This window comes from Schistocerca americana, chromosome X, assembly GCF_021461395.2.
Source record: "Schistocerca americana isolate TAMUIC-IGC-003095 chromosome X, iqSchAmer2.1, whole genome shotgun sequence".
In the NCBI taxonomy this organism is placed as follows: Eukaryota; Metazoa; Arthropoda; class Insecta; order Orthoptera; family Acrididae; genus Schistocerca; species Schistocerca americana.
This window is the reverse complement of record NC_060130.1, coordinates 318416536-318441849: the sequence shown is the minus strand read 5'-3', so window position 1 is coordinate 318441849 and position 25314 is coordinate 318416536. Positions and strand designations below refer to the sequence as shown.

The following is a 25314-nucleotide window of genomic DNA, read 5'->3' as shown; positions in this document are numbered from 1 at the left end:
TACTGATAACGTTGGGTGAGCAAGCCATGACAAAGCTCTTCCATCTCGTGAGCAAGATGTCTGAGACAGGTGAAATACTCTCAGACTTCAAGAATAATATAATAATTCCAATTCCAAGGAAAGCAGGTGCTGACAGGTGTGAAAATTACCGAACTATCAGTTTAACAAATCGCGGTTGCAAAATACTAACACGAATTCTTTACAGATGAGTGGAAAGACCGGTGAAATCCAACCTCGGGGAAAATCACTTTGGATTCCAGAGAAACATGGGGCACGCTAGGCAATACTGATCCAACGACTTCACATAGAAGATAGGTTGAGGAAAGGCCAACCTACGTTTATAGCATTTGTAGACTTAGAGAAAGATTTTGACAACGTTGACTAGAATACTCTCTTTGAAATTCTAAAGGTGACAGGGGTAAAATATGGGGAACGAAAGGCTATTTACAATTTGTAGAGAAACCAGATGGCAATTATAAGAGTCGAGGGCGAGGAAGTAGTTGTTGGGAGGGAGTGAGACAGGGTTTTAACCGATGCCAGAACTGTGGTGTCTAGGAATCCTGCATACTTGGTTCTCTAAACAAACAATCAAACAACCCATAGTAATCAGTTTTATTACAATAAGGCAATTCCAGTACTTCAATTTGAGAGATGTTTCGCAAGCAAAGGGCGACATACGAAATAATGAATCTTCTTCAGAATAGATAAACACAAGTCTGTGCTATGTAGGGAGTACAAATGATATAGGCAACGATTAAAGCTGCTATCGAAGTGGGCTGCCACTAGTAGGGCGCGGCGCTTATATCCTCTTCATGTAGGGGCCTTTGGTATCGCGTTGTCGTCCTGGATGGAGGTCGGTGAGCGTACGACTGTCTGATCTCTTCTCATAGCCTTCTCTTCTCTGTCGTTCCTGACTGGCGTGCCAGTGCTGACTTTACCCCGCAACAGAAACAAAAGAAAAAATTGGAGTAGAAATAAAAGTCCAGGGAGAAGGAATAAAAACATTGAGGTCTGCCGATGATACTGTAACTCTGTTAGAGACAGAAAAGCAATTGGAAGAGCAGCTGAACGGAATGGACAGTCTCTTAAAGGAGATAATAAGATGAACATCAACAATAGCAAAGCGAAGATAATGGAATGCAGTCGAATTCAATCAGGTGGTGCTGGGGAAATTAGTGGTTTTTTAGTGGTTTATTAGTGTCCAATGGTTCCTAACTTAATTTAGACGTCACAGGTAAAGGCAATGTGGTCGGGAGTTCCCCTATGACCAAACTGACAGATGTCATTATCTTCCCTTTTGAAAATGTACAGGTTAACAGGACACAGGCTGTGTCACATTGGATAATGTATCACTGCCTGCCTGGTGTTTTGATGGGCATGTCCTAGGCGTTCTCGAATGCACTGGAGGTTGATGGAGACTTGCTTTGCCATTCCCGCCAAATGTGTGGGGCTTTGAGCTACGGAGGAAACACGTTGTGATTGCAAGGTCGCCCTCTATAAATAGTGCAAGACATAAAACGGTCAAAACACTGGCGGCCTTTGGGCGAATATAGAAACCATAATTTGGCCATACATAAACACAAAGAGCTTTCAAAAACTGGTGCCACCACCTATCGAATTCCAGGCAATACTTAGAAGAGGAGAGTACTAAAGAAAAATATGCGTTCTGCTGACAACAAGAAAGTATTTGCAAGGATTTTGACCTGTTTTTACCTCAAAGAGGAAAAGTAAACTTACGCAAAAGTCTGACCTAGCTGGCCAATAGGCAGATATCCTTGGGCAGATGAATGGGGAACGGATTTACTGTTATTAATTCGAACAAATGTTGAACGCAACTACAATAAACGATGGACCAAAAGTTAAAAACAATAATAATTTTAATAATTAATAATAAAAATAATAATCACCCAAGGGTATCAAATAATTATTATCATTATTTTTGAAAAGAATAGCTGCAGTATTGCATCCAAAAGGTGGACAAACATGATATTTAGCCGGTTGTAATAACGTTTTGGCTCATCAGTGTATTCTCTTATGTGCACCTGGAATGCACGTCACATTCTATCACCGAGGAAGTCACACGATTTTGCTAGTGACAAGCTTAAGTGGAAATTTTGCCTTACAAATATACCAGCAAAATGAAAGATGGTGAATAATGCGGAATATTTTTGTTGTATCTGCATTTTGGGTAATTACCAGGACAAGATGCTACCCATGACAAACGTTCCACTTCTCGTCCTCGATATTCCATGTAGAGTCCCCACCTTTGAGTACTAAGTAAGAATTCAACTGTCAAAACACCCATTTTACTATGTATTCACCTTTTGCACTGTAGATCTGCTGCTTTTAAGACAGCTTATAATGATTGTGCCTGGCCAAACTACTCCTTCTCCAGGACAATAGGCCCATCATTTATTGCAGACGCCAGATGATTCTCTCCCTCCAATACGCCAGCCGCCAAAGTGGACAGATTATGTGTGTGGAACAAACGCACTCTCGTAACGCGATGTTTAGGAACCCGACGTAACCTTTATCTGGAAAGCGCGGGTTGAATTATCACAGGATGTCAATGAAGTTCACGCCAAGACACTTGATCTGCTTACGACAAGGATGTGGACCTTTAAATGTTCAAATGTGTGTGAAATCTTATGGGACTTAACTGCTAATGTCATCAGTCCCTAAGCTTACACACTACTTAACATAAATTATCCTAAGGATAAACACACACACCCATGCCAGAGGGAGGACTCGAACCTCCGCCTGGACCAGCCACACAGTTCATAACTGCGGTGCCTTAGACCGCTCGGCTAACCCTGCACGGGTGGACGTTTAGACACCGAGTAAGTAAATTAGTATTGTAAGATTGCACTGTGTATTTTTCAGTGACGATACACGTGACGGCGGCCTCAGCGGAGGTGCGTCGGCTGGGCAGTAAGTGCTACGCAGACGCCGACTGCGCACTGAAGAACAGCCTCTGCCACCGTGGCTCCTGCCGCTGCCGCAACGGGCTGCAACCCTCACACGACGGCCGACGCTGCCTCGGTCAGTATCTATATTCCGTTCAAAATTACTAAACTGACAGCTGCGAAAGAAGTATTTCGTAGAGACTCACGTGGCTGGCACGTCACGCATACAGCCAACCTCACGAAACTTGTAGCCGTAGTAATCATCTGCATTTGCCAAATCATCGCCCTCATAACTACAACTTTTCTTGCTTGTTATGTATTTCACATAGCTTTCTGCCGTTGGGAAAAGTGCATTGTAGCTGAGATTTGGATTTCAGTTCTTACGGTTGCAATTACAACCCAAGGTACGAAGCATGATGTGCTTGAGCAAATTATCACTGGACGTGACAACATAAATTTTCCTAAGGTAGAACATTTTGGCGTTACGATAACTCCAAAGTGGTATTCTCCCTCGTAGAACATTTTGTGAATATTTAAAGATTATACGATCTTTTAGAATACTCGGTATTCTTTGTTGAAATTAAGAATTACAATTCTCATATATCTATAGGGCAATACTTTACAGTAACTTGTATTCGTTTCAGTGTATCGGATTCCAGCATTTGATGGTGAGTCCTACGTTCAACTGCAATGTCTGAAAGCTTACAACAAACTGAATATCGAAATGGAATTCATCTCATACGCAAACAATGGTCTTCTGCTGTACAACCAACAAAAGGAAGACGGAATAGGTGATTTCGTCTCCCTCGCCATTATTGAAGGGTGAGTTATACAGAGTGACTTCGATAGTAAGTACTATATTAAGTGAATAATAAACTCGAACACACTATACAGAGCGCATCGCAGCGAGGATACAAGTAAGTGAGAGCAGCGTCGTACGAAAAGTACATTTACTGTGAAGTTAGTACGCATGAGTACCCTTTGTCAAGGATAAGGGAAGTGAATTAGCAGGGTACAGAGGCGTATGCATTCAGCGCTGTGGCATGCCTGTCCATATTTTCTGCAATTGGATCTTAAACCCTTGAATACTAAAAATGCCACAGATACTATCTCATACAGAGCCATACTTTGAACATTGGCAAGGCTGAGGGAGTTGAAGTTGTGATCAACATACTAGATTAGCAATTAAATCAATTGTCTCTTCAGATGTTACGTATGAAAGTATTTTATTTACCAGGCGATGGTTTGCAGTCGAGAAATACGTAGCTCTTTAATCGACTAACTTAATCCTGCTCATGAACCAACAGAGCAAACTGATCTTCACTCTATGTCTGGATATATTCTCCACAAGTTAATATACAGTATCTGGCGGGAGGTATTTCACACTAATATTATCGATTTTCTGTTCTGTTCCAATCGCCTGCTGCGCTAGAGGAAAATGACAGGTTTCATGCCTGTGCATCTTTATTTCTCTTACCCTGTTGTCATGATCGCTACGCGAGATATAAAATGATAGAAGTGTAATGGTGGCAGTCTCCATCGACTACAGGTCCTCCAAATATACTCAATTTGGTGTCGTGAGAACTAAGTCGCTTTTTTCCAAGAGCTTCTATGTAAGAACCCCAAGCGTTTCTGTAACGATTTCGTATCTACTGCACCAACTTGCAATCTCTATGGATTCGGGTATTGCCACTCTTTCTGAATAAGGTATCCAAACATTTTAACAAGAGTCTGCAATTGATCGCATTGGTTTCTTATGCGGTATGTCCGTTACAGATGTACTGTACTTTCCACAGAAACATTTCACGTAAAATCGTACTATTTCACTGCGCTTCTTCGTATTTCCTCTAAATACGTTACGATGATACACGTTCAAGACATTAACACTAATGTTGTGGTCAGTTGCTAATGAATTATTTGTCTTTGTTATACGCATTAAAATGAATGTATCCAGTTATAGCGAAAGGTGCCATCCCTTCCATGAATCAGAATTTGATGGAAGTCGTTTCGAAATACGTAACGTCGTACATTGATGGTAAGTGCTAGTTGGAATCACTATTTTTTGTACATAGCAAGCGTCAGATTTCCATAACAGCCGTATTACCCGAGCAAAAAATTTTACACATTTCCATAGTATATTAATTTGAGTCGTTTACTAATTACTTGCGTCTTTTTCACAACATGTTGCACTACACGCTATAGCGCTACCAAAGATAAACCACATTTCAACGAAGGACTAATTGTTCTGCGTATTCGACGTATAATCTGACTAGTATCCCATAAGGATTATTTTGATATCCATTTCCGTGCTCAATGGTTTGCTATACATTTTCTCATCTGCGTGATGGTCGAAAGTAGCAGTAGCAGCTGATTTTATTAGATGAAGAAGCTTAGAGTACAAACTTCAGTATTTCATTCTTTATTTCCACAACTGCTGCTTACGTATAAATACAAAAATTTTAGGTTCCTTGGGAGCTATGGATAACAACTGAAATCTTAAAATACTATAAGCGTACACATTTATTATCCTTCACCAAGTAGATTTATCTCAATCAGTAAGTCATAGACGAATTGTTTACGTGATTTTTCGTCGGCAACCTATGGCACCGTTTGACAGAAGAAGACAAAAATACCATTTTAGTAATAAGCCCAAAGTTATCTCGATGCTTTGATTGCGGAGGTGAACAATAATAAGAGTGAAAATACCTTTCAATGAACACAGGTATTTACATATGCACAGAAGGGCCAAATCATTACAAGCACCTGGTTAAAAGAGTGTTGGTTCACATTTGGAACCCTACACAGCAGCGATTCGGTCTGGCATGTATTATACAAGTCCCTGGTAGATTTAAAAGTATGTGTGGCATCAAATGTTTCCGCACATGTCACTTAATTCCACTAGATTACGTACCGCAGCTTGGTGGGCGTGGACCTGGTGCCCGATCACCTCACAAATGTGTTCCATCTGATTCTGATCAATCGCATTTGATATCAGATCATCAGCGTTCTCACGCTATAATTTCCTTCACACTACCGTAGAAATAATCTGTTCCTGAGAAACTGACAAATATCCTGCAGCAGAATGCCATCGCCACTGGGGGAGACATCAAACGCGAAGTTATGCAGACGGTCCGAAATGATGTTCATATACTCCACAGACATCATGGTGGTGTCGATTTATACCACAGGCGCCAAGGAAGTCCAGATTAATGTCCTCCAAAGCATTATACTTCGTAACATCTCCTCTGACCTTGGTAATGGCCTCGATACGACCAGCAAATGAATCAGAAAGTTTCTTGTGGTATGCCATATGCAACTGAAGCCTCTCTCAGTCATGATTAAATCCCGTAGACCTGCCACACTGCGAGAATGCTGCTTGTTACGTTTCACCAGATGCTTTAAGTAGTCCTAACGTTTCCTGTAGCATTAAGATAGAATGATTTACCGAAACATTTCATCTGTAGTATGGTGTCTAAATGGTCGTCAAACAAGGAAGATACGCGTATAGCCCTGTGAACGGGGCTGCTGGGATCTCGGAGGACAGGGTTGTCCACAGTATACTCATCATGAAGATGTAGAATAAGGGTCAATACTTGGGCACCATAAGTTTTGAATAAAACGTCTTAATACACTCTCACTGTCACCTTAACACTGAAGGTTAATCCTTTATTTGGCAATGTTGCTCTCATGCAACATGAAAATTCCACAATGTTTTCTAAACATGTTTCAAATTTCAACCATGGATGGGCAATAGTGCTTGCAAGCAACATTTAAGTTTTCATATACAGCGGTATTTTGTTCTCTCTGGTGAAAAGCTTTATATAGTGTGCATCTTTAGAAGGCACGGTGTTAGGTTACGTGAGAATCAATTACGAGTGCAGCGGTTTCTTTCGGTTTAATAGTGCTTTTCTTTCTTTTACAGTGAAAATTGATCATAAACGGGAAGAGGAAGCCCTGAAGTGAGTTATTATATAAATATGTTAGCGAATGGTTACCCGGAACATTGCGAATAGACCGATCGTGTCTGGGAAAAGTAAGCCTGGCTTTTATTATAGGATGAACAAATTCCGAAGAAGAAGAAAACTGCAGATGCAGTGTCAGTGAATGATGTACGATATGATAGTTTTGCGCACTGGCCAGACTATGATCCGAAAAGGAAGATGTGGATTGGCTTCGAAGGGTATTCGACTATAAATGTGCAACATAGAGAAATGTTCTGTGTATTGTACGAAAAAGGAACTGTTATAAGACATTTCACATTAAAAAGTGGAAAATGCAACAATTTTTTCAGCCACATTTAGAACACTGCAGCATTTATTTAACAGCACCCATCTGTGTTTGTGGGCCATGGTACTTAAAGGCAACATACTGCATTTTGAGAAAGCGGAGGTAAAAGTGTCCGCGTCACAATACGCATGTAATTTAAGTAACTCTACTTTTTCAAAATATTTCTTTTTGTGCCAAATAAATAGTAAATCACCACATTGGGTCGTCAGTGTTCTCATTGCCTTTCATCTTTAGAAAAGAGGCAAAACTGCGACTCGTTGAACACACTACATGCCTGTACACCTACTGTCCAGTTTAGTTCTATTGCAGACGTGAAGATTTATGTGCGTTGTGATTAATGTAGTTCTACGAGGTTCCAAACTGAAAATTTCCGTTGTATGCAATTCCCTTTACAATGTTCGTGCGGAAACTGGCTGAAATTGTCATTGGCAAGACATGACACTCATCCAAGAACCTGTCGTGTAGTCTCTATTAACAATAACTATATTTACGCACGGCTGCGGGTGGTACATCATTCCTTGTTGATATGCTGGATGGTCCACGTTCATAGACCAACAAATTGCGCAACTACATTCTTGGTGGGGTCTTGAGCACGTCTAAACACGATAGCTTCATGCTGCCGTAATTACCGATACAGCCGAATGACATATGAAAACCTCATCACTGTTACGAGTGACTTGCGTCAGCGATGCAGACACACATGAGGGACCGATACTAGTTCTGTGCTGCCTACTGCATATTAAAATACTCGGGTGGTATTTTCAGAGAATGAAGAACACTTTGTCTGCTAAACTTGATATTTTTATTGAACGTTAGTAGTATCTTCCCATCTCTTATCACCTTCCATTGCACAAATGTACCTGGCAGTTGAATTTTCCCATAGCTTATCATCTTCTTTGCACAAATGTACCTGGAAAACGATCCAAAATACGTCAGTTTTTGTGGCAGATATCTTTTACTTCCTCCTCCCCTTAAATGCCTGCTTCTGACTGCTGAAACAGTTATTCATACTTAATAAAATAAGCTTGCCGATGCAGAGTAAGAAATTTCATTATATTTAATTTTTTTTCTTTCAGCTACGTAGAATTCAGATACGACTTGGGAAACGGTGCCGCAGTTTTAAGATCGGCAAACCGGATTACACTGGGTACGGTGCACCATGTGAGTGCGCGCCGCTATCACCGGGACGGCTTGCTGCGGCTGGATGCCGGCCCTGAGGTGGTGGGCCAGTCGCAGGGGGCGCTGCGGGCACTGGACCTGCAGATGGATGCTTTCGTCGGTGCAGTTCCTACCAATCTAACAAGGTACTACTTTAATATTGGTTTCGACTTATCGTGTCAGATCCATGAACCGATCAATATACACTCAGGCGAAATAACTTGGGAAGATACACCAAAAAATCATTGACTTCGCTGATTTATCGTATCATTGTAGTACATATTTAGAGATATAAAATCTCGGTCTAGTGTGATTCGCTTCTCCAGCAGTTTTAAGTGCCAATTTTTAAATTTTTTTAGGCATCATGGAAACCATACGCCAACGCAAGCTGTCTGACAGTTGCGTTAATGCAACCGGCTAATGCGGCAGAACAGTGGCCTATTTGTAATACGTTCGAGTCTCGTAATTTTGTTCCCACCACAGATTTGTATCACTACCACCAAATAAGTTCCTTCGGAAAATAGTAATCATGGTAAACATAGCGGAATATGCGAGAAGTGACATAATAAGGAACCGTGATGAAATGAACATTTATGTACCTACACATCCATTCGCATTTCGCAGCGATATCATTCACACTCTCTTCTAACAATATACATCATATTTGTAATGGTTTTCGATAATCAACGGAAAACAGCTATATGTCTTACACGTAGAATGGTTTGGCGTTGCTTTCCTACCTGCTGTGTTGCGATTGCTTTTATTTCAGTACCAGAAGTACTGAACCTGTTAGTCAACAGCTCATAACCTCTCAGGCCATTTCATCGTTGCTGTACACTGTAGGTTTACCATTTCATTTTTTTCATTGGCAGAGCCTTAAAGAGCGATTGAAGAATCATCAATGGAAGATTACAAACAAGGTACGGATTACCCTGTAGTTAGATGCCTTAGCCGATTGTTCTAATACCAATTCTCCATAGCTTGCGTTCTCTTGTCGTATTCTGTAGACTCGTGTTACTTTGAACGTAGATATCTCGGAAATACTTGAAAAGTGCATCACACTATAACAGTGTCTGTTACATTTATTTGCCGCGCGGGATTAGCCGAGCGGTCTAGGGCGCTGCAGTCATGGACTGTGCGGCAGGTCCCGGCGGAGGTTCGAGTCCTCCCTCGGGCATGGGTGTGTGTGTTTGTCCTTAGGATAATTTAGGTTAAGTAGTGTGTAAGCTTAGGGACTGATGACCTTAGCAGTTAAGTCCCATAAGATTTCACACACATTTGAACACATTTTGTTACATCTATTTGTGTATCTTACGGGACATGAGTGAATTCGGTGACCCATGAGGCGCAAACCTGTTGTAAAAAGAAAAGGAAAAATTTGACAGCAGTGGGTTTTTCGAATAATACGGTACTATCTAGATGGTTTAATGGTTACGTGTTTATTATATTCTTTAACAGCTAGTTTCGGTTGCTGCGATCGTTAAACCTTGTAAGAAACAAAGTAAAGGATTCCAAAAATGTTAAGCATCATCTACACATTACAAGTCAACCACCGTAAAAGAACACACACCACTTTACGAACTTCAGACACAAATGCCTCAACGACATTAATTACACAAATCAAACTCTAAGCAATAAAATAATGCTTACTGTTTACTAAGGGTTTACCCAGTGCTGTCTTTCTACACTTCCTGTTTTAGTTTGTATGTAACAAAATGCTGTATAACCTGAAAGATTAATAAACTGAGAGTATTATTTTGTGAAAACATAGATACTTCAACATACTGGTCAAAAGACCTCTAAGAACCGATCTACGAAAGTGCTTTCCGAGCATTTCCCATGCTACGGAGAACCTATATGCGACACTTTGAAACTTCCCCTTTGAACAATTATACAAGACTGTGCTTAAACTGACACACAATATTTTGTTAGCGCAACGCAATCTGACTTTCAAAATTCCCTACAAAAGAATGGCCCTGACTAACATTAAACTATACCTTTCACAAATCACTTACCTCACAAAAATCTTCGCTGCTCAAGCTACTGCAATACAGCGAGCGCCACTACTGCCAGCTAAATAAAAGATTCAAACTATGGAAGGCACTAACTACTGATAGGGATAGTTAGCAAATGAAAGATATTAGTAGAGAACAAATAATGTATTTACCTTGATATCATCATATATAAATATAGCAGTTCATGCCAAATTACAAAACTCCGCCATCTCTCTCCCCACATCCACCACTGCTGGCGGCTCACCTCCAACTGCGCAACGCTACGCGCTGTTCACAGCCAGCTGCCTAACACTACAATGGCGAGTATTACAACAATGCAAAGCAGACACAGACTGCCCACAGCACAGCCAGTGATTGTCATACAGAGGTGGCGTTACCAATAAAAAACCTAAACAGCCTACTTACATAGAGAAAACATAAACAGCCTACTTACATAGCCCCCATGCTCCCCACAAAAATTTTTACAAATGGTGTTGGGCACTGGCCAATACAGATTTGACAAAAATTTTTCACAATTACAGTAACAAAGATATAAAATGCACACACTTATTAATATTGTGTTGGTCAAAAGCTAAAATTTCTCACAGTCCATAAAGACAGTCCTAATCGTACATAACAGTAGAATAGCAGTGTTTTTCTCAAAGTCTGAGCAGTAAAAGAAAATGCACACGGAAGTAGTGGATTTCCATGCAGTCTTGAAGAAGTTGTGTTGTCCTTCCAACGGAAAGACAGTGCTGACTCTTGACAGGCATACAGGTAATGGTCCACAACAGAGCAAACCCACAGCAGAGTCATTCGAAGTTCTGACGAATATTGGTAGGTAGGTCATCACAGAGCAGACCCACTGGAGTCCTGGTAGAGATTGTGGTATTGGTGGGCCACCAGAGGTGCAGACCCACTGCAGTCCTTGTAGAAATAATGGCGTTGGTAGGTCATTATAGATGCAGACCCACTGTAGTCCTTGTAGAGACGGCCAGCAGCCATCTGTTGCGACTGTGCAGGTGCACAATCACCCTCGAAGAGTCTTGCGGAGAATATAGCAAGTCCATAAACCACCACTTGTGCACTCACAAAGTTTTTGGAATTGTCCTTAGAACAAGCAATGCTGTTATCCAGTCCCTTGCTGAATTACCAACACACGTGCAAACACTATCAGTCCCTACTTCTCACATATTGTCCATATACTGTGACCAACAGAAACGTGTGCAGTGAAATGTAACTTACAAGTTAATAATATCATGAACTGGTGACAATTACAATTTTATAACAGAAGAATACAATAACAAAGGTACAAAATACATCATTAAAAACATAACTATACAGATAACATTTGTAGTACAGGCTTTACAAAAGAATCGAACTAACATATACATCAGTGGAATTATGACATGAGTACATACATAGAAGATCAGAATAATTATCGAAACATCAACTTCACACATAAGCATTTAAACAGAATAAATAATGTGTAAGCATATTTATAAGGTAAATAACATATTATGAATGCCAATTATATTTGAGGATAACAGTATTCCTCATCATAGTGAATGTAGCTTAATATTAATAGAAGAAAAAAATTCTATGAAACTGCACAGAGACAGGAAGAAAACAAATACACAAGGGTACACAAACATATAGTGGGATAACACAAAAGGGAAAGGATAGGGTTCGTTTTCAGTGTAACATGTGGTACTGCAGTCCAACCCAAAACTTCATATATCTTTCCTCTTATTTCATCCTTTGTTTCCACCCAAAAAATTCTATCTAAGTATGCTTTCTGTATTTATATGTTCATACATTTCTTACCTCAACATTTATTTCCAAGAAAATCCTACCTAAACCTGTTTTCTCAATGCATTTCTTTACCTATTCTCCATAGTCAGTTTCTTATATAGTCTACCCCCTCTTAAGCTAACTTAAATCTACTGAGCTCAGATGCTAAACTAAGGGACGAGGCAATGCAGCAGCACATAAAACAATTAATATAAGCAGCAATGACAAGAAATACAGATTGGCAAAGCTAGCAGCAGCAAATGTAATAACTTATATCAAAACATGACATAGCTCAAGCAAAAAAGATATTACAGTAAAAACAACAATGCACATAAGGGAAATGTATAATCACATCTTAATGTCTAAGTAATTAAAGTGGTGCACCACAAGAAGTTATTCTACCAAAAAGTTACCAATTACTTGAAAAGAAAATTATGAATGCAGTTACTAGTTCCTTCTTATTGTTCTTTCCTTTCCAAGTGCTCCTTTTTTTAAAGAATGTGGATCATAAAATAATTATTTAATAGATCTGTTGACAGAAAGTGTTCACATTACCAAATGCATTTCATTTTATAAAAGCAATGCTGCAACACAGCTGAAAAACAGGTATCAAATGAAATAAGCAATTACGCAAACCAAAGCATAAAAATATCATTCAATAGTCATGTGACATTTCATAAGTTAGTAGAAATTCTCTCAACTCTCGTAGAAAGACGCTTGTCGTAATCAGGTGTGCAGATGAACGAATATTTCTCGTCATTTCATTAGGCATTTCAGTAAATATCATAAATTACGAGCTCCACAGTATGCTTTCAACAAGGAGATGTCAGTAGCGCGGACAATGGCCTTCCCTTTCTTTTTTTCCCTACCTGTGCCGCTGAAAAGGGCTCGCAATAATGGCTTTTTCTCCAGGCGTCTAACACAGCTGGGTGCCCGCGACGCATTACGTGCAGGTGGTCACTTTGGTTTCCAACATCCTGTTTCACAAGTCAAGAGTCCCTACCCACTATTCATTACTCCTTACCTTATTACACATATACGTATCCATCGACACTCGTCAATATTTCGTCATTATAAATATGAAGCATAATCAAATAACTCATATAGCCTCAGCCTATTAATCATAAACATACCTCAGCAGCATAATACACATCGTCGTCGTAAAAATAACATCATAACACCTCGGTCAAATCTCAAAATCGTCGTAGCTTCCTCCAATAATTAAAAAAATTCTTTGCTCATGTCAAAAGTGTCATCTGCCTCAAACGTACTTTAAAAATCATGAATCCATACCAAATACATCATTCAAAGCTCTCATAGTATCACAATGGTTCCGAAAAAATATGAGCATTTCACAAAGTACAGACAAAATACAATTTCATAAGTGTGAAGTTATCCAACTGTGTAATTGCGTAAACATGTGTCACTGATGTAGTAAAAATAAATGTTTGTCTCTCTCAGTTAAATGATCAGATAGCTGTGTAAATTGTGTGTTAGAGAAATATGGTACCGATGTGTAAAGTTGTATAAGCAAATACCATATTAGCTAGGGTTCCTTGTGGTTGCCACACACATGGTACACAAAGTAAGCATGTACCCCCCTGAGGATTAATGTAATTATACCCTCAGGTGTTACAGATTACAGCAATGGAATGAAATGTATCACGCAAAACTTTCTTTGTAATTCAAAAAATATTTAAAAATAAGTGTTTTAAGTATAAGATTAATCACTCAAATGCGTGTACTGTAGCGCGAAACTGTGCGTCTTGTAACATAATCTCTGTGGAAGTGTCGTAGTTATCGTCCTCCGAAAGCTAAGTTCTGCAGAAGTCAATGTACTTACCTCATGATAAACAAAAGTGAAATGCTTTGCGTATAGATATCATAGTTATTATGGTTATTGGCGTGATGAAGAAAGTACTGTACAGTAACGTATTGTTGTGCCACAAAAAAGGCTGTCTCATTGTTGCTATACCACAAAAGTTACTACTAAAACCTGTTTTACTTTCCAGAAGAATTCAGAAAAACTGTGCAGATATAAAACAGATACACCGCAAAAGCAACATTGTAAATTGTCACTCATTAGTAGCGTCGTGATATAAATCGTGTAGCTGTCCCATAAACTAACCACTGTGCCATCTGGTATCTCACTGAAAGTACTTTAAACCCAGAATGTATTTTCAAGTAAACCAAAATGTTGCATTAAAATCTCATTAGCAGTACTGGTAAATGTTCTTTTTCTCGGAGCCAGCCGGCGCACGTGTATGCCTGCGGTGCGAGTCATTGTCTGTCTCTTTGATGCCGCGCGTCGTTACTGGGATTAGGAGGCCTAACTTCCACAAATTCGCCTTGCCGAGAGGGCCCAGCTCTGTTTAAAGCTCGCCAGTTCTGATGAAATTCAGGTCTGTCGTTACGAATGTATCGTCTGTCGTCATGTCGGTAGATTCCGTAGTTTCTTCCTTGTCCGTCACGTGGTGGAGAATTTCTCCCTGAATCGTGACTGTGCGCCGAACTGTTGCGTCTGAAGTTATTCTGCCTCCCTTGATAATAATTGTTTTGGTTCCCATATTGTCTGTTTCTCTGATTGTCTCTGTAATAGTCATTACTACGGAAATGCGATCTTTCTCTGTAACTATTATTACTCTGCCAGCGGTTGTCATATGGGTGGTGTCTGTTTTGGTCACGATTTGCGTTGTAAGAATAGGCTTGTCGTGGCCAGTTATTGTTTCTGTCATCACGGAATTGTGACGTATGTGACCTGTAGTGATTGTTTTTCTGTTTTCGCATCCGGCGACTGTCTGTGTCAATTTCTAATTCTTGTAGGAGTGCCTGGAAAGCTTCAATGTCGTCTTTGCAACGTCCTGCCAAAATAATATGTCGTAAATGTTCAGGTAATTTGATTAAGCAAATGCGGATGAGTTCTGAGGGGCTGTATGGGTTTGTCAGGTACTGATTCTTGTGCAACATGTCTTCAAAATATTTCACAAGACTGGAGAATTCAGATTGTTCGAAATGTTTCATCATTATGATGCCATGTTTTACGCGGTCTTGTGTGGCTTGAGACCAATATGCTGAGAGGAAGGCATGGTAAAACTCTCCTTCACTGTGGCAATCGTGAATTACCGATCGCATTCTTACAGCTGGTTCATTCTCCAAGTAGCCACACATAAATTCTAATCTGTGTTCCAACGACCAGTTGGGAGGAAAACAATGAGAGAATTGATGGAGCCATGCTTGTGGATGAATGTCGTTGCCAGAATTCTTAAATGTTTTGAATTTACGTGTAGTAATGAACAGCTTATAGTCAAAATCATCATGTCGGCGAGTAGCATATCGGTCATTGTTACGTCGTGTCGGCGGTTCCATCTCAAAATTCGGTGTACCTTGCCAATTTCTTTCATAATTACCGAAATGCCCTGTGTTATTATTTTGCGGCTGTTCCGTATTTCTATGTCCCTCTTCCCTTATTGGGGCGCGAGTGTCCTCTGAAATACGTAATTCTTGTATTACCTGTGTCAGCTGATCTTGTACTTCCCGGATTTCTCTTTGGTGTTGTGTATTAATTTGATTCTGATTTTGTTTGAATTTTCTTATTTGTTCATACTCTTCTGTGTCAGTGAAGGCTACGGGTCTTGTGTCATTCAGATCATCATCTACCTTTGTAGATAAGTTAGTGACCTGATCCGAAAGTTCGGCTACTTTCTCCGATAGTGTACTTATTTCTTCAGTGTGTTTTTCTGAACCAAGTTTCAGAGTATCTACTGTGTCCTTAAAGTTTTCCTGAGTTTTTGCAAGTTGCGTAACCGAATCGGTAGATGCAACTGAGTCAAATTTAGCTTGCAAGGTCTCATGATTTTCATGAACAATAATTTGCAGTTCTTTTATGGCTGCTTCGTGATTCTGTAATGCATTTTCATGCCGCGAAAAAATAGGTTGAAAATGCTCACAAATTTGTGTTTTTACGTCATTACAGACTTTTTGACATTTCGATTCAATGTTATGTAACTCAGTAGTTAAATCTTCACGTGTTTGTTCAAGTGTTTGTTCCAATGAGTCTAACTTTTTAAGATTTTGTTCCACTGTGTCTAACTTTTTGAGATTTTGTTCCACTGTGTCTAACTGTTGCTGTGTTTGTCTCTGATTTTGTTCCAATGTGTCTAACTTTTGCAGCTTTTGCTGTGTTTGTCTCTGATTTTGTTCCATTTGTTGCATTAGTTGTAATAACAATGCATTAGTGTCTGGAATCTGTTCCTCTACTCTTTTCGGCAGTGCATTTGCACCGGCAACATTCACATTTTGACAAGCTGAAAATGTGTCTTGACTTATTTGAGAAAACGGTGAGGACGCAAAACCTGAATCTACAGTATTTGCAATATTGTGTTCTGTCATTCCCGATTCCTGAGGCGAGCTGTTGCCGACCAATTGATCGATAACGCTTCCCTGTTCACTACCTGTTTCACTGTCTACACCATTGTTTGCCGCCCGCTCCATTTCCCTATGCACGATTACCAAATTACTACTTTGAATATCAGTTAATTCATTACTCGGTGGCGCTAACACACTGCTTTCATTTTCACTGTCATTTCTCAGTTTACTTTGGAGCCTAGTGTTACGTTTTTCACACGCCATTATTGTCACAGTATTTCACACGACAACACAGAAAAACACAATTTGAAGAGCAAAAATAAGAGAACACATTAACATAACACTGAAAATTATATCTAGTTAATTACAGCTGCGAAATACTTGGTGCAAATCTATATGCATGCCACAACTGTTTTACTGTACAACAATGAAAGGCTACAACTACAAAGGAGATTCTCTCTACAATTACGCGCTAGCAATAAACAAAAGCTACACTAAATACACAAACTACAAGAAAAAATCAGAAGATTCCAGTGAGATATCCTAGGCTTACCTCACAAAAATCTTCGCTGCTCAAGCTACTGCAATACAGCGAGCGCCACTACTGCCAGCTAAATAAAAGATTCAAACTATGGAAGGCACTAACTACTGATAGGGATAGTTAGCAAATGAAAGATATTAGTAGAGAACAAATAATGTATTTACCTTGATATCATCATATATAAATATAGCAGTTCATGCCAAATTACAAAACTCCGCCATCTCTCTCCCCACATCCACCACTGCTGGCGGCTCACCTCCAACTGCGCAACGCTACGCGCTGTTCACAGCCAGCTGCCTAACACTACAATGGCGAGTATTACAACAATGCAAAGCAGACACAGACTGCCCACAGCACAGCCAGTGATTGTCATACAGAGGTGGCGTTACCAATAAAAAACCTAAACAGCCTACTTACATAGAGAAAACATAAACAGCCTACTTACAACTTACCTCCTAAAACATTCGAGAAAGAATCTGTTTTCTGGGTCGCGGGATATTCAGTCTCTTTCCACCCACGTGCGCTCATGAAAGCGTTGCCGCCTCATATCGGTTCACTGCCCTCTCTGTGTAACCCTCCGCATATGTCTGCATCACGCTAGTTCATCTCCTCTGAGCAGCTAGTATTATTGAAATTAAAGAAGTTCATTTTCATATAAGTAGTTGAATCACGTTACCTTACGGAAGGCGGGTTTATTCCTGTATTGTATTCATATGGAGACTTTATGTGGAGCATTATAGCTGTAATTTGAATTAATCAAAATTATTAGATAAAGTTTTGAAGAAGGAGACATTTATATTATACTACGCATAGTTGCTATGCTGGGAGCTACGCCCTGCTCCCGCAAATGATCCACCACGCGATGACAATGATATTTGATTCAGAAATTATATGAATGGTGAATGAAATTTCACAGTTGTTCAGGCAAAAATAATATTTCAAAACTTTAGTATTAGATTTGTCCTTATTTACAATTTCTGGCCAAATACAAACATCAAAAAAAGTTTTCTATCACCCCGGTTCCCAGAACTCCTAAAGATATGACTGTGGATATTGTGTCACAGACACAGACTCTTTGACTGTTAAGAGATGCCACTTAACCCGCCCTAAGATGTAAACAACCATGCATGAGCAGCGCCTATTAGACGCAGGGGGTCCGACAGCTGATCAGTTCCAGTCATTCCACCAGGAAGGAGGTACACGGCTCGTGTTGTATATAGTTCAACCTTGCCTAGACGGTCAATACCTCCTTTCGATCGCGTCCGCATTGTTACTTTGTGCTAGGAAGGGCTCTCAACGAGGGAAGAGTCCAGGCGTCTCGGAGTGAACCAAAGTGATGTTGTTGGGATGTGGAGGATATACAGAGATACAGAAACTGTCGATGACATGCCCCGCTCAGGCCACTAGAGGGCTACTACTGCAGCGGATGACCGCTACCTATCGATTATGGCTCAGAGGAACCCTTACAGCTGGGTAACGACTCAAACTGTGCGCAACAGGCTGCATGATGCGCAAATTTACTCCTGACGTTCATGGTGAGGTCCATATTTGCAACCACGACACCATGAATCGCGGTACAGATGGCCCCAACAACATGATGAATGGACCGCTCAGCATTGGCATCACGTTCTCTTACCGATGAGTGGCGCATATGTCTTCAACCAGACAATTGTCGGAGACGTGTTTGGAGGCACCCCGGTCAGGGTGAACGCCTTAGACACACTGTCCAGCGAGTGCAGCAAGGTGGAGGTTCGGTTCTATTTTTGGGTGGTATTATGTAGGGCCGACGTACGCCGCTGGTGGTCATGGTTGGCGCCGCAACGGCTGTACGATACGTGAATGCCATCGTCCGACCGACAGTGCAAATTCTTAAGTCCCAGAATATGAGGAAAGCTTTCTTGGAAATTTCACGCTCAAGACGTTTTGCAGAATGTGACTGCAGCTATCGGCACTAAAAACGTGTCACCACAGTCTCTGACCCATGAAACGTTAAATCTTGCTTATTTTGCTGCTTACTGTAACTCGTATGGTGTTGTATTTTGGGGCAAGCCTGTGCATTTACCAAGAATATTCCTAATCCAGCGTAGGGCGGCCATACTTTCATACGGTGTCAGTTTACGAACGCACGAGGCCCGTTATTCAAACTTCTCGGAATTCGAACTCTGCCATTCCTCTACATACTCTGATCAGCCAAAACATTATGACCACTGCCCAGCGTGACGTTGGACACCGCCTGGTCCTGTTAAGGGCACTTGACGCAGTAACGAAGTATGCGAGCGGAACGGACACGGACGTGGTATAACGCTAATAACATATGACCTGCAAATGGGAAATTCCATTGAGATTAGCGACTCTGACAAAGGGCGGATTACTATTACACACTGCCTGTGAAGGAGTATACCTAAAAATCCGAAGCTGATCGACTGTTCACGTGCCACTGTCGTGAACATCTACGGAAAGAGGTAAGACACTGAAAATACCACTGGGCGCTAAGTGGCTGGACGGTCACGACTCTTCACACAATGTTGGGTTGGGAGATTTGTCTGCTCTTTAAAGCAGGATAGATTCTGCTCTGTGGCATCTCTGTTGCCCGCACAATTGTTTTGGAGCACACCGTTCTCGTAAATCGGCGAACATCTAGCTTCGCATCTCACCATATGTCATCTTTCAGTAGTGTGTCGGGAGCCAGAATCATGCTACAGTGTTTTGAGGAGCGTTATAGTGAACTCAGGTTGATGTCTCGGCGACGAAATTCACCTCAGTAAATCCTATGGACCCCATATGAGTTGTTATCGGATGCCATTACCTGTGCGGAGACATCTAATGCCACTGTATACTGCCTAATGGGATTTGTTGTTGCCTATCTTGTCTTATTTAGAAGAAACTGGAGCATTTATACAGTGATTGACAAATATAAAAACGATATGCAGTAAGGTAACGTTTCAACATTGTACGAAGAGGTGTGCACTAGTGAGCACGTTTTATATTCAATAGCCTGTCAGAACAGAAAATTAAATAATGGAAAGACACTAAGTATTCAAACTAAAATTGAAAGATTTTCTTGTGACGTATTGCGTCTCTTCTGCTCACGAAATCCTAGCAGTAGTTCGGAACTGTTCTCTGTAATGTATTATCTATTTGAACACTGGCTTACAATTTTTTTTATTTCTTTAGTCCTGTAATTCCTTTTCTTATAAATTTTATATTTAGCTTTCTGTAGGATGTAAGTAGTAGTCAAACAAAAACGAGACTGATGGAAAAAGATGATTGATAGCTTCATGGAAAAATGTTTGTGATTGCCTTCAGGAGCATGATTGTACCCAGTCATGTACCTCTCCGTCCGAAGCAAATGGGAGACCACAAATGACTTTCTTCAGGGTTGCAAAAATAGGGAAATTGCATGAGGAAATATCGGTACTGTATAGACCAAATTCCCAGCGAAAATTTTGCAGTCCAGTCAAACACCTTTGGTAAGATGTTGGTGGCGACTGGGTGCAAAAAGCGGACTGCTAGAAATATATCTCTGGTTGAGTCAAATTTTTATTCATGTTAGGCACAGAGGTGTGATCGCCGTTGGAGGAGAGGCCATCGACCTCAGGATGATTTAGTGAGCCACAGAGCTCAGCGAGCTTTCGTCAGCAAGTATACCCGGCGAGTGGCGTGCATAAGCAGTGTCACCAGCTAGAGTTAGCAGGACGGCCGTAGCATGCAGAGATCACGCGCGTCGGCCGATGAATGAAAACTCCGTTCAGACTACTGGCCCACCTCAGCAGGATACAACACAGGGCACAACGGTACACAAACCATAGCCCCAAGAGCGATCGATGTCGATGTCGTAGATGTATGTCTGCCCTGGGCGATGATCAGCATTGACTGAATCCTTCAGGAACCGATGCACAGCTACAGAGAAACCGGGGCGCCCCCAGCCCGGGTTCGTACAGGCAACCCACCAGAGAGATGGCTGCCAGCTCGAGGTAGTCACCTGGAGGGAGACTCAACAGTGAGAAGACGTAACGCGTCTGCATACAGTCCCCACCTCAGGCGGTTACTTACCACTACTGGAGACGAAGTCCTTGGCAGGTAACTGGATAGTTCACTTGGTTCTGCATTTGTCTCCACTTGGAGGTCAGCACCTAATGGAGTCATCTGCGGCTGGTATCACGTACCTATGTTGATATCGTCATGTACAGACAACACTGAGAAAAGTCAGATGACAACTGAGTACATCTGAGACCTGCATTTACAGCTTTTATAGTTTGATAAAAACTAGACAGTGTTGACTGGAATACCTTCTGAAACACCGAATGTAACAGATGTAAAATACCAAAAGTGAAAGGCTGCCAATTACTGTTTCTACAGAGACCAAATTCCTGTTTTAAGTACTGAAATACGTGAAAGGGAAATAGTAGTTCAGAAGGGAGTAATACAGGTTACTAGCCTATATCAAGATATTTTATCTGTACATTGAGCACGTAGTGAAGAAAATTTGTGAGAATTTTGTAAAGGGAAGTTAGTTTCAGGGAGAATAAATAAAAGCTTTCATTTATGCCAATGACATTCAGATTCTGTCACAGACGAAAAAGGGTTGAACCGAATGGATTGTGTATTGAAAATGTATTACATGATAAACACCACTAAAAGTCCGACAAGGTCAGTAGAATGTAGTTCAGTTAAATCAGGTGATGCTGACAGAAGCATTTTGGGAAATGAGACACTAAAAGTAGTCGACGATTTTTCCTATTACGGAGTAAAATAGCCGAAGTAGAGAGGATATAAAATGCATAACGGCAATATCAAGAAAACATTTCTAAAAAAGCACCATGTTAACATCTTATATAAATTTAGGTGTGGGCAAATATTTACTAAATATTTTTTGCATGGAATGTTCATTCTTACTAAATGAAACATGGACGACAGACAATTCACAAGAGAAGAGAAAGAAAACTTTTGAAATGTAGTGATATAGGAGAATGCTAAGATAAGATTGGGAGCTCTAATAACTATGAAGAGGAATTGAATGTAATTGGAGCAAAAGGAAACTAGGTCGCAACATAACTGAAAGAAGATATAAGTCTGTAGGACACATCCCTAGGCAGACATGAATCCTCAGTTTGGTACTGGAAGCATTGGGGAAGGTAGTAAAACTTGTAGAAGGAGACCAAGGCTTGAGGACAGTAAACAGAATCATGTTAATCTGCGTAATACAGTTTTGCAAAGATGAAGACGATTGCACAGAACAGAATGTGGTTATTTCTTGGCATTGAAAATTCCATTTTCCATATACTTTCGCTGGGTATGGAGTGCAAGTAATAACTGTCTTTGCAAAATCCCTCAAGTAAATGTAACTAACATAGATTTATAAGCTCTTCTGTTAACATACTAACTGCTATGGAGCTGAGAAGACATCTAGACCATTAAACATGAGAACTTTCTGGATAAAGCTATGTATACTGTGATATGATATTTCCATTACTAAATTGTTTCGTTCACTTAACAAAAGCTTCCTTTAAAAACTTCTGTTTTGCCACCGCCAAGTCTTCTGAAGAATTTAACAGGTGGTTGGAAAATAGAAGGTACATATATTTACCTGCTCTACCTACGTATTTGGATTTGGGGTTAAGAGAAATAGCATCAATGTTTATCAAGAGCTCTCAACCGAATTAAAATAACTCGTTGCAGTAACGTCAGCAACGACATCATCATCAGAGTGATATGGACACATTACCACATTCGTCAAATTAATGATCAAAACCACTCACACTGAAGAAAAGTATGAAAATATTAGTGCCTTTTTCGTATACTGTGAACTTGGACTCAGCAGAAATTATTTGTTAACACATTAAGCTATCCATCACAGAGACAGTGGGAATCTCTCAATCGTGTCTGTTGATACTGTACTTTACTACCACAGTACGTGAATGTAGTAACGCCATTTTCAAACCTATATCAGACACCACCACCAAGAAATTAAATATACCAAGTGGTAAGGCCCTATCAAAGCTTCTAACGACACTGTCTGGAAAATGGTAGCAGTAAGCGTATTTCATTTGTTGCCGTATATAGGCACGATATTGGGGTTACCATCTCATTTAAAAAAGCTAAATATTTTTCTCAATTTGAAAAGTGAGTATTGCACGACTCTGAAATATCGTCTGCTTTTTTAATAGCGAACCTCTTCTTGCCAGGGTGGCAGAGCGGTTCTAGGTGCTACAGTCTCGAACCGCGCGACCGCTACGGTCCCAGGTTCGAATCCTGCCTCGGCCACGGATGTGTGTGACGTCCTTAGGTTAGTTGGGTTTAAGTAGTTCTAAGTTCTAGAGGACTGATGACCTCAGAAGTTAAGTCCCATAGTGCTGAGAGCCATTTGAACCTCTTCTTGACTTGATAATTTTGTAGCTATTTAAACTCACAATATTTTAGGATTTATTTTCTTTGAACCAACAATGAACCACGATCGAAAATAGAGACTGAAAACGTGTTGCAGTTACTGATTTGCGATTTACAAGAATTATTTGGTCTCTGATTTACTAATACAGGTTTAGTATAACTGTGACCATTCGCCTAACTGATGAAACAAATGTACAAGATAATAAAACGAAACGATGATTAGGGCTTTTCTCCGAACGAACCCAAGCCGCAAGAGACAGAACATACGTGGAACTTTGATATTAGTGAGTGAGGAAATTGGACAGGCGCTTCCAAAGGAATCATCTCGGAATGCACATTACATGATTTGCGGAACCCTCATTACATCAACATTTGATAAACAGATTATACTTTTAACCCCAGTACCCCAGAATACGAGACAGTGGCGTTAAACCTCACACTACCTGGCCTTTTCACCAATTAGGCTATCATGGTCTACCGCGCATCATGAATATCTCTCATATTCCTTGTCTGTTACAGGTATCAAGACAAAAAGTTTATGATGCTGCAATACGAAAAGACGGAAGTATTTTGCTATATGGTTACTAAATTCAATTCTTTTATTGATCGTTAAACTGAAATCACATTTTTAATTACAGCGTAATTTACGTATTTCAGGAACGGGGGAGTTGCGTCATATAGCACATGCCAGAGCTAAACATCATACATTTAATTAAAACACAGAAACTTTGAAGACTTCCAGGAATTTATTTGATATTTTGTGCCAGTGGTCATGAAACTGCGCTGTTCCGGTGATGTCGTTTCTGTCTATAAATGTGGACAATTTGAAGCGATTATGAAATTTAAAGGCTGCTCACAGTACATGAAACAGGTGACCTAGTACGTCCCTCTACTTTGGTTAATTTGTAAATTATTGCGCGCGTGCATTTCGAGATTCCCTGTAATTTCATTCGCGTATCACATTGGCTGTCGAGCGACTTTCCCCGCTTTGCCCCACTCTAATCCCGCTCGAAAATTTCGTATCGCTTCTAACGAAATTTCACAGTATTGATACATTGCTATTAAACGGTGGTGAGTGGCAACATTTTCCCTCGACCGAAAACAGTGACCCTAAAAACATCTCACTCTGTGAAAACGAAGTTTTGCTTGTGCGACAGTTAGAATTAACAGGGCCATGTATACAGTGTAAAATAAATCTGGCCATGATAGTTTTGCAGAATCACGTGACAAGTTGATTTAAGGAACAATGAGAATATTCAGCATCGATCCATAACGGATCCAGACACAAGAAAACTTTGTTCAGTTGCAAGACAGGCAGTAGAAAAGTAAGTAAAAACCACAACGTCAGTTATTATGTAAGAGGGAATTATAAGACTCTTTCAAGGTATTATTTTTTAATTTTGACTCATATATTTTTGTATGATACAATCATTACTAGTTTCACCCTTCAAAGGCCTTGTTTAGATGCTACCATAGAGGAAAGATAAGTTCTAATTAAGACCTGAAACAAGTGCAGTAATTTTCTGTGGATTACTTGTGCACTTAGTAAAGTGCTGTTACAATAGACATAGTTCATATACATAGGCGTCATTTGATGAATAAGTGTTCATGCCTTGCCAACTAAAAAACAGTACAATGTATTTAGAACAAAGCGAGACCTTCACAATAAAAGAGAGAGAGAGTAGCAACCTTTATCCCCATGTTGTTTGGTACCCGGTGGCACTACACTTCATTCTGTCAGATATTTACGATGCTGCACGTAGGCTTAGGGGAGACGACACGGAATGGACGACCAGAGCGGTTCTTTGCTGCAACTCGCTGGCACTCTTCCTCCGCCAGCGAGGTGTTTATGTTCTCTGGATAAATGTTAGGAAACGGAGAC

At 40.4% G+C, this 25314-nt stretch overlaps 1 protein-coding gene across 1 annotated transcript in view; it reads left to right on the top strand.

The window, feature by feature from the left end:
• Window positions 1-25314, top strand: part of LOC124555994 (agrin-like) — a 63996-nt gene that overhangs the window by 9255 nt on the left and 29427 nt on the right. Inside the window, exons 2-4 of the mRNA XM_047130038.1 lie at window positions 2884-3042; window positions 3551-3728; window positions 8270-8497. Coding sequence (XP_046985994.1) covers window positions 2884-3042; window positions 3551-3728; window positions 8270-8497 — 565 coding nt within the window. The remainder of the gene's footprint in view (window positions 1-2883; window positions 3043-3550; window positions 3729-8269; window positions 8498-25314) is intronic.